Genomic DNA, 11,419 nt, shown 5'->3' on the forward strand with positions numbered 1-11,419 from the left:
GTTTACGCACGCGGGACGACAGGTACAAAGAGAACCGCGGCGAAACGATATTTCGAAAGTCGACGAAATTATGTAGCTGGCCTCTATATATAGGTACACTGGCTATCCGAGACGACTGCGGCGGCGGCGGCGTGGTTGATATACATGATATTATATGGTAATATACACATACATGTATTCTAATACACAGCGGCGGAGGTGTTGCAGCGCGGTATGCGGTACCGACGTTTTTTGGACGAAACCGGGAGACGATATTTTAACCCAAACGATGCGTGTAAACGAGACGACCCCTGCCTGCGCCTATATATGATACGCTCAATGGTTAGGTTAGTTATATTATGAAAGTGGTAGATAGGTTATCCTATACTCGGTCGCTTCGACGAGAGAGGCGGCGGTGTATACCGTCGTCTATCGTTTGATCATCCCATGGCCGTACAGAATACGTACGGCGCAATATTCAATGAGTATATAAAAAAAAATAAATACCTAAAAAGTATATATAATAATAATAATAATATATGCTCGGTCGCGGACTATCGCCGCCGAAAAAACTTGTACCCCACGCCCGGTCGACCGTTGCCTGTCGTCTGACCCATACAATATATTATAATATACGCAACCACATAGCAAAACGACGTTGTACCTAATATTATAATAATATGTAATGTCCGGAATTGCGGTTTCACTTGGATCTCTGGATAAGAAAACAAACATTACAGCATATATACACAAATTCACATTCAAATCCGTTTTTGACCCTCCTCCCTCTCACTCTCTCTCTTTCATGTGTTCATATCTCGCGCATACACGATTTACACACACGGATAACGAGTTGTGTTTATTGCAAAGCTTGTTTTTTTTTCCCCCCGATCACGAGACCGACGGTGGTTTTAATTTGTTTTGCGCCACCGACGAGAAGAAGACGACCTCTATATCTACAATATTATTATTATTGTTGATTCGTTTGCGGCGATCATTATATACCGTCGTTGGCGGTGGGTAGTTGGCAAGAGGAAGACGAGGAGGAAAAGTGGTAATAGTAGTAGTAGTAGTAGTAGTAGTAGTAGTAGTATAAGGGCAGAGATTCATCAGTGGTATTCCGTCGCCGCCGATTATGATGTCTTTTGCGCGCGGGAGGAGGAAAACGGCGCGGCGGTACGTCACTACCTCCCCTCTTGCCCGGGGGTTGTCAGTTGTCACACGACGTTCTCTCGATCGTTTATCTTTCTTTCGACGGCGGCTCCCAACGCTATGCGCTACTACCACAACACCGTCGCACCGCCGCTGCTGCACCGTTACCGACGACGACGACGACGACCGCCGCCGAGTCCGCCACAAGTGACGGCCACTAACCAGTATACCGGTGCGCGCTCGTGCGTCTGCGTGAAAATTTATGGCGTTACGTCGCATTGTTTTATTATATTATATACATATATATATATATATACTAACGCGACGATGGCGGCGGGCCCATATCGTCGAGATTTATTGAGTAATCACGGGCACATATTTTTCTCCCTCCTATGGCGTGGCGCATATTTCATAATATTATTTATATTTGGTTGATACAAAAATTCAGTCACGTACCCGACATCCCCAAGTGAGCGTCCGACCGAGCGCGTGCGCGTGCGTGTATGCGATCTCGCGCGCGCATGTAGAAAAATCGAGTTGGCGAAACAAAGGACGGTGTGGTGGTGGTGTTGGTGGTGGTGGTTGAGAAGAATGCGGTGCGCAACATATGATTTAGACCACCGGCATCATATATTATATACGTATGTGTGTGTGTGTGTGATAGAGAGAGAAAGATAGTGAGTGTGTGCGAGAGAACTGCTGTGAGTGAGACGAGATGACGTGGTGGAGGAGAGAAAGAAAGAGATAGAAACCAAACCGCTTTGGCCCCGGGCGTCTAGACTATTATGCGTTTGTATGTGCTTATTTCCCGACTAGACCCGAAGTGCGCACGTTGTCTGTCGTAAATTGGAGTAAAAAAACAGTCTAAAAACTACAACGCCCCCGACCACGCAGCCATCAATATATCCAATGTTGACGGAAATTCTCCACGCGCGCGATTTGCTAAACTTCCCGTAATATAATCTCTGAAGCTCTACCATCGCATCTCGTGAGACTCTCAAAATTACCGTGGCGTTATATTTTTCAAATCAAAATTTAACACACTTATATCCCCAAGAAATTATTTTTTCCCACATTATGTCGAAAAGTATTTAGGATTTTAAAAATATTTCCAAAAAGATAACAAAACAACATTTTTGAAAAAAATCATAATATTTTCCCAAAAATGTCAATACATTAAAATCTATTTTCCGCTGATTGTTTAATTAGTGGACTACAATTTTGCGAGGTAACTCTTTTGTCTATATTAATATATATGTTTATGTTCACAAAAGCCAAATTAAAAAACCTGCCTTGAAACGCATAATAGATATTAAATAATTTTTGATCTTCGTATAGTCGAAAATAACTTTTTACATTTCGCTAAACTAACAGGTAAAATAACCATTCAAACTAATTTTAAAAAAGGTTATAGTCTATACTATAGACTCTATACTCTATAGGGTATGTATCTCGTGTATAAAAACTAAGTATTGATTATTAATCAATCAATAATATGCTCTCTTTGTAGTTATTAATTTAAGCAAATTATCCGCGTTCTTGTAGCGATCTGAAGGCTATCATCTACACATACTTTTAGGGGACTTGACCACCTCAGTATTCACTAGAATACTAGATGATAAGCCTATATGAATGATATAGAGCTATACCTATAGGTTTTTTTGTTTATATATCGAACTCGTCGCTCTGTGTAATATATTATTTTACGTAACTACATCATAATACTTGCACACACACGACTACACGAGTCTATTTATCGTACTATTATCATTATTATTATTGTTACGACGCAACTCTTGAGCTCTCTCGGACGGCATGTATTATCATATACATAATGTATAAGCATATAATAGGTACCGGTCGCTGACGGATTGTCCGAGTCCCCGAAAAAACAACACGTGTATACATCGCGAGCGAGCGCGCGCTCACACACATACACAACGACGACGACACGAGTGTATTATAAATATGATATGTAATATATTTATGTATTGTACACGCACCGGTCGATTTCCACATCGCGTCCACACGTGGGTTATACACGAGCTCACACAATATAATAATATTAATAATATATACGCGTCGTAATAACAATATTATTATACATCTAAACATCTCGTCTTGTTACCGTGTGCCCCCCGGAGTAGCGCCGTTAATAAACGGGCGCGAGGGGGTCTATTCTCTGTGGTGTCCGCCGTGGCGGGGAGGACGGCCGTGCCGATCATGTCTCCGGGCGCCGCGCGACCATCGCCGCGTTTCGGAAGAGTGTATAATATTAATAATAATAATAATAATAATATTAACAATAATAATAATAATAATAACGTAATAATAATAATAATGTTATGTTATAATAGTATATATAAAGCATAATATTAATATACGAAACGTTGAAATATTATCGTGTACACGCTATAGTCTCGTGTATATACGGTCGCCGCCGTAGTGGTATATAATATTTAATAGCGGTGTTCGGCCGAAGGGTGACGTGAGAGCAAAACATAATTTATTATATTTTATATATGTATATATTGTTTGTCGAAAAGTCTCGACGATCCTATCCGCGGCGAAGGAACCCGCGAATTTCTGAGCGGCGGTCGTTTCCGTTATTATTTCCTCTTGTATACTCGTATTATATGTGTTAACAAAACTAGTCCATAATACTATTAATTATAATCGTATAGTATAATATTAGTATGCTTTACAGTGTATATGGCTACCCGCTGCGCATTTGCATACATATTATGCAATGTTCCATAGTATCGGTATTATAATAACGTTATATAATGTAATATACGTTTGTGTTTCATTGCTAGGTATTGCAATTCGTATTGTTATTTAAATATGTGATATTAACGTGTGCCGTTTGCGGTGTGTGTGTTTCAGACTATAAATTTTGTTCGTACAAGCCCAGCGTGATCGCCGGGGCCAGCATCGCGGCTGCTCTCAATGGACTGGAATACGCGGCCATTTATAAGTACGACTTGTTCACTAAGCTGCACGCCATCACTGGCTCGAAAAAGGTAAGCGGGTTTTTTTTTTTCTATAACAATAATATTGTGCTGTGTAGACGGGCCCCGGGACAGTATCCAAGGGACGGTGCGATAAAATACGTAAAATATAATATATATAGTGAAATAAGTTTAGGAAATGTGTAATAAAATACGTGTCTGTGTACGTTTTATTTTTAACGGGTAGGGGATGGGATAATAAATATTTTTTTACCAATTGTGTCTCTTGAAATATAGTAGGAGAAGATGTGACGTATTTTTATCAAGGAAATAAATTATTAACGAAAATAATTTACTATTAATTTATTATCCATAATAAACGTGTCCTTGAAGTCTTGTAAAATTATAAAAAAGTGAAAATATAATATATAGTAACCTAGTATATTATTATTATTATTATTATTATGTGTAGAATTATGTACAGTGTACACATGCAAAAAAATAATATTTAAGCTGGGACTTAAAAAAAAAAAATGTTTTGTAATATGCAATAAATTAGAGATTATAAAACAGGGATAGGTAAACAAATATACTTGCCCTCAGTATAAAATGTAGAAGGCAACTGTTTCCCTTGAGCTCCCAAATTACGACTATTATGTTTATTGTTTGTACCAGGTATAGGTTATATATTCGAGGGAAAATAGTACTTATATAATATAATGATATAAAGCTTCAAAAACACAATTTGATAATTTAATTTTTTGTTAATCATAAATATGTTATATATTGTAAATATTTAAAAAAAAAAAAATAATAATAATTCGTAGATTTAGTAAACGTCAAGTGGGTTCGTGACTTATACAATCGCTATAATCGTAATGCTTTGTATTATTAACTTTACCGCAATCCGCAAATACCTTTAATTAGCTTATCGGCACAAAATATAGGGTTTGCACAATTACACGAGTTTATATGGCGCCCGCTCCAAAATTCATCTCTTTCTCTATAAAGATAATCGCGTGCGCGTGGATATATATTACAGTCATATGACTTTCGGATGGTCGTTTGATACGAACTAAACGTTCGTTTTAGCGTACACAAACTGCCGCAGTTGTGTACATTATAATATTATACAATACGACGACGGTATAATTATAATCATAATTATTATCATTACCATTATATCGTTGCCTGCGTGTAACGTTTTCATTCGACTTCAATCTGATGTTATTTAACAGCAATACTGCTTTTACCCCGCCGCGCTACCGCCGCCGACGCAATTCGTCGCAATTACGCGTATTTAAATTTCGAGCTCTCCCCTCTCACCTAGCTAACGTCGCCACACACACTCTTTTTATATCGAAACACAGACACATATAATGATGTGTAATTAATATTATACACTGAATAATACCTCTTCCTGCTCCGACCGCGCAGACCTCGCGCGCTAATGGTGTTTACTAGTAAAACATCGTGCCACCGATGACTATATGAATTAATTAAATCTTCGCGTCCAACTGGTCATGCCGTTGAATATTTTATTCCACCGCGGCAGTGCGATATTTGTCGATCTGTTTCATTCCTTACGACCCCACCACGTCTGAGACGCGTTCGTAGAGCTTTTCATTAATCACGCGCTGGTCGTTTTTTTTGTCCTCAGGAGGTGCTGAAGACGTGCCAAGAGCAAATCGAAGCCATGGTCGAAGGCCACAAGAGACAGCGCAAAGAAATGGATTTCGAAATGTACGAAAAGCCGTACGACAAGACTGCCGAGTCGGACGATTCTACAAACTGTTGGATTTGAGATCGTCATCAGACTTAAAAAAAAAATATATTTACGAGGAAAAAAAACTATACAGTGAAAACAAAAACAAAACAATTTTTATTTTATTATTATTATACTCCACCACACAGTACATTTCACTTATTACAACCAATCGGTGTTAAATCATCGGTCCATATATTTATATTACACATTCACACACAACAATATTATAAAATGCTAAATAATACCCATATTATTTAAGGTACTCGCATACAGTTAGATTTTTGACTTTTAGAGGCACTGTAATATGATTATTAGTAGTCTTAAGATTAGGTTTTATGATTATTTTGACTTTTTATTATTATTTTTTAATGGGGAAGGCAATAAAATACGCTTCATGTTTCCGTACATATAATGTTATTATAATAAGATTATTATTATTAACCACAGCAACTCCGGTTTATTAAACAGTGTAATGGTGATTGTTTATATACCATTTAATATAAAATCAGTTTTCATTAAAGCTCAATGTAATCTAAAAACGAAAAAAAAAAAAAAATCAATTTTCATAAAAACATCCTAAATACATTCTGTGAATCACAGCCGATCGCGGCAGACGTACACGATACTTATAATGTATAATATCATACAACATTGTGTTATATATATATTATTTGTTCCGTTTACGACACCGCGATTCGATTTAAATGTACAGTAAAGTGCCGGTACGGCTACCTATATAACCAACAGATTCCTAAAATTTATTAACTTTTAAGTTATATCAAAATAGATAGTTATTATATTACATATATTATTATATTTTAATTTTTAATATATATTATTTACTTAACTTTTTTTTAGCGTTTAAGGTATAGATTCGCCGACCCAGAGTTCAGCACATGGTTGGTGTAACATTTTTTTTAAAGATCTCTTGCGTCGGCAATCTTTTTTATATATATATATATATATATATTTATAAATTAAAAAGCTCAAGTTTCCATTGATAATTAAAATATCACTCACGATTGTTGCTTTCTTTGTATTTCCGAACGTTTACACACTTTTACAATATTTGTTTACAATAATTAATATAAGTTTTCAAGCCTTTACATATATACTAATTATATTCCCAGTTTTTTTTCAAATTAAAGAGTAAAAAAAAAAAAAAAAAATTGAAAATTAACGTAATTTAAGATGTATGCTCCACTGATAATACCGAAATAATTTAATTAATTTATTATTATTTTTATTATTATTATTATATATATTTTTTTCTGTTAACGTTAAGAGTTTTATAACAAGTATTTTTAAGTATGTAGCATACACCGTTGTTCTATTATTCACATTGCCCCTCTCCATTATCCATTATTTAAAAATTCGTTGATAAATCCACGGAGAAAAACGATAGAAATCACGTCTTCCACAGGCTTCAAATCCGCGCGAAGCCATTGGCTTCCCGAGATTTGTCTCTCCTCCACTCCCCCCAAATTAACATCGTTGTATTCGGATTATAATATATATATATACAAACATGCCCACGGGACGTGAGTTAACGGCTCGGACAAGGAGGGACGAAATAAAAAGAAAACACAAAACATTTTTTTTTTTTTTTTTTAAAACGTGTTTTTTTTATACACATACACCACATATACATATCTCAGTTCCAAGCTGATTTATTTTATTTTTTTCCATAGTAGTAGTCGTATAATGCTTAATAATAATAAATAGTAATAGTAACGTATATATTGTAATACGTAAGTCCTGGATGTGTCCCTAACCGCGTGTAAAATATGTACAACTCCGTCCCGACGGCTAAAATCCGATAGTGAACCGGGGAGAAGGGGGGGAATGTAACGTTTCGGCCTCGTTATAATTATTTTAGAATGTAAGTCGCACCACAAACACAAACACACTTTTATGTAATATTATAATGATGTATAATGCATATAATAATATATCTTTTGGTGAATTTTAGTTGTTTAGAAAAAAATCTATATAATATTATTTAATACATACATATTTATATATATATATATATATATACATATATAACTACCCAAGTTGAATTCTATATAAATAATAAAACATATAAAAAAAAAGATTCTGCTAATCACTATAGTTTTGCACTGTTATCAACGCAGTTGTTTTTATTATTATTATTATTATTATTACATTTTTATATATATATATATTAAAATATTTTTTTTTCCACTCAGGCTATTTCAACTTTTATTTTCTCCCGATTTATTTCTACAGCCTTTACGCGACTGTTGAGTGTCGGAAGGTAGTGGAAATACATTTTAGAATTGTTACCAACCGAAATAGTCAAATAAATCTTTGGAATATGATAGATTATAATACCATGTTTTCATATTATTATATATTTATAAATTTTTTTTTTTTTTTAAAGTATATCGTAAATATTAATGTTTTGGTCTTGTAGAGAACATGCGACATCTGTTTCTGTACTAGGTATATGTCTACAGATATATATATATATTTTACCCATATTTACACATATACATACATATATATATATAGTATAGTTGATAAGCATATAAAGAAAATATAAAGTAAAGATTTAAGACACTGTTTTTTTTTTTTCAATGTTATATTACAGTTTTTATGTATATGTATATGATATATTATTATTATTATTATTATTATATTCACTATGTTGTCATGTGCTTCATTAATACAAGCCGTAAAAATCAAGCTATGATAATTTAACTTTTAAACTTTTTTTTTTTTTTTAATGGTAATAATTAGTACAAATATTTATAGACTAACGAATTCGTACATCGAATGCCAAGTTTTATGTGTTCCCGCAAAGAAAACAATAGGACTTAGATAAGACTCAAACGCTTAAAATTTCGTTTGAAAATACGCTTACGTTTTTCTTTTCTTTTAAATCTATGTTGGTCATTTACACAAACGCATAGACTTTCCATATTAGATATATAAGTTGAGTCAATCTGGTCATGTTTGCTCTGTTTTTCTTTTTTTTTACTGTGCCATAATATAATAGTACCTAAACAAAATTTATATTAATATGGTATAATATGTTCATATTGCCATCATTAATACACCATTTTTATTTTATACACATATTACCTTTATATATAAAAGTAAATTATACATTTTTTTTTTTTCGTATTTCAATGTCTGTTGTTAATCGTATTTTACGCGTCGTCGGCGACGCCAAAAGTATTTACATTTACATTGCACAGCATTTTATTATATATATATAAAAAAAAAATTATACTTATCTGAACATATTTATCACTTTGTAAGTAGATAACCACCGCATCAATATTGTTAGGCAGTGGTTATATACACATTTACGAACTTTTAACATGTAACGATATATTATTATTTACACATTATATTGATATTTTTGTACTTATTCGTTTTATTGTAAGGTCAATATTATACTATAATATCAATAAAGAAAAAAAGATTTACTGAAATTAAAATTTGTTTTTTGTTCATACATATATATATTCAGTGCTTGAATTGGGGAATGATGAAAAAGTATTGAAAAGATAAAAATAATAAATTGTTTACCTGAATATTTAAATGTATTATTGATTAGGATGATATAATTGGAAGACGTTTTTTTAAAAAACAAGAGGAACTCAATTCACGCACTGTATAATATATAAAGAATCAATATACCTAGCTCGTACCTGTATAGCAGGGACGGGGAACTGAAAGTTATTAGAGGACCGATTTTTTTAGAAAATTAAAATTTAGCGGGCCAGTGTATAGAGAGCAAAAAAAAAGGTCATTCAAAATATGCATTTTAATTTAGCATAGAGTATAGACGATTGACTTGGAAATTCTATGATGTAATTTGAAAATGTAGCGCGGGCCAGATAAAAAAGGTTCGCGGCCCGCCAGTTGTCCACCCCTGCTGTATTATAGGAATCCTCCATCGCAGATCGATGTTCTGACGAGATCGTGTGTGAAATCATTCAAACGACGACGGTTAACGCCGGTTAAGAATGACTTATCTGGTTGCGTTTCGTCGAAAACCGAACCGCCGAAGATGCATTTCGGATTTTTCAAAAGCTGTATATAGTAAGATTTTAAATCATAGCCGTCAGTAACTATATATATATACCGCAAGTAGATATGAAAATTGTGAAAATGCATTTTTACGTGGTTAATAAATTTAAACTGTATATAAAATGAGTGGGCAAGTCGCAAGTCGGTAGGTGGTAATCGATTTGCTGTACGCATTAGGCGTTGAGTGTGCCCATAATTACATCATCATCGAGTATAATAGGTATCTGTATCACTTTAATGGACGTGTTCAATTTGAATTCTAATATAGTTCCAATGATTTCGACCGTATACGAAAAACGATTCCGATCGGAGTCGGCCTGTCATCCTATATTATGTATTAGTAAGTATATATGGTTTATTTTTTCATACATATTTATATTGCTGATGTATATATACTAATTGTAATATCGTTTTACTATAAGTATACCTAACTGACTTGAGGGCCCTGCTCGCTTCGCTCACCGGCCACTTTTCAACCTCGTTTGCTCGGTGTGACACCAACTTTCACTTAACCAACGATTCCCGTGAATGAAATACCACCACCAGAGTTGATATCTGCATTCCGAGCGTTAAAAAAAGCGAGTGAAAATAAATTATTTTAAACTATAATATTTTGTCTAAAATGCTTGGCATTTTGTACCACGGTACAATATGAATAGTGTTAGGTTAGGATTTTTGCATCATGGTCAGAAATTTAGACTTTTTTTTGCGTAGTGACAGCAAGTGATGTTTTCAGATACATTTCCTTTTCATTTTTAAAAATTAAAGCATTACGCAACATTGACATATTTCTGACATATAACCGTCATTTATCTGGATAAAGCTCAACCGTTCTTTCTTACTCAAATCGTTGATTTTTTTCTCGTTTTTATTTTTATTTTTCGCCGACTGCGGATTTTCACCATACGCGATACGCCGTAATATTGACGTTAAACAATTTTTTTTTCGAAGGGCCTCGTCGCCGCGCACGTAGATGATGCGAATCATCGACTGTGTATAAAGTACGCGCGGGCCGGCGAAGAAACGCTCTTATCGTACGCGCACCAGTGCAGTATTATACGTGTCTGTACGCTATTGCAGACGATCGGAAAATAAATCCCGCGGGAGACGTCGTGTTCGAATATAATATATCTATTTAACGTAACGATTAACCGAATACCGACACATTTCGGGGCGCTGTCTGAGGCGGTGACCACCGCCGCCGGGACCGGAGTCGAAATATTTCTACTGTGAAAAATCAAATCGAGACGTGTATACAACACGTCCAATGGTTATCGGGTACTGTACGTCGAGTATCTCTGTCGTCGGTATAGGCACATATGCTCACCTATATATATATACTCATATGTATTACTATATGTATTATACACTATATCTATACGCGTACCTATGTCTTGTGCGCGGACGACGAGACGAGTTCCACGCAAACGTCTCTTCTCCGCGCGACGACCGACGATTGTTGTTTACCATCCCTTCGTGTGTGTGTGTGTGTGTGTGTGTG

At 34.8% G+C, this 11,419-nt stretch overlaps 1 protein-coding gene across 1 annotated transcript in view; it reads left to right on the top strand.

Moving 5' to 3' along the window:
- Nucleotides 1-9,323, top strand: part of LOC132923990 (G1/S-specific cyclin-D2-like) — a 60,581-nt gene extending 51,258 nt beyond the window's left edge. The window contains exons 4-5 of the mRNA XM_060988029.1: nucleotides 4,018-4,154; nucleotides 5,743-9,323. Coding sequence (XP_060844012.1) covers nucleotides 4,018-4,154; nucleotides 5,743-5,886 — 281 coding nt within the window. The 3' untranslated portion in view covers nucleotides 5,887-9,323. The remainder of the gene's footprint in view (nucleotides 1-4,017; nucleotides 4,155-5,742) is intronic.
- Nucleotides 9,324-11,419: the final 2,096 nt, after the last annotated feature.

Source organism: Rhopalosiphum padi, chromosome 3 (genome assembly GCF_020882245.1).
Source record: "Rhopalosiphum padi isolate XX-2018 chromosome 3, ASM2088224v1, whole genome shotgun sequence".
Taxonomy (NCBI): Eukaryota; Metazoa; Arthropoda; class Insecta; order Hemiptera; family Aphididae; genus Rhopalosiphum; species Rhopalosiphum padi.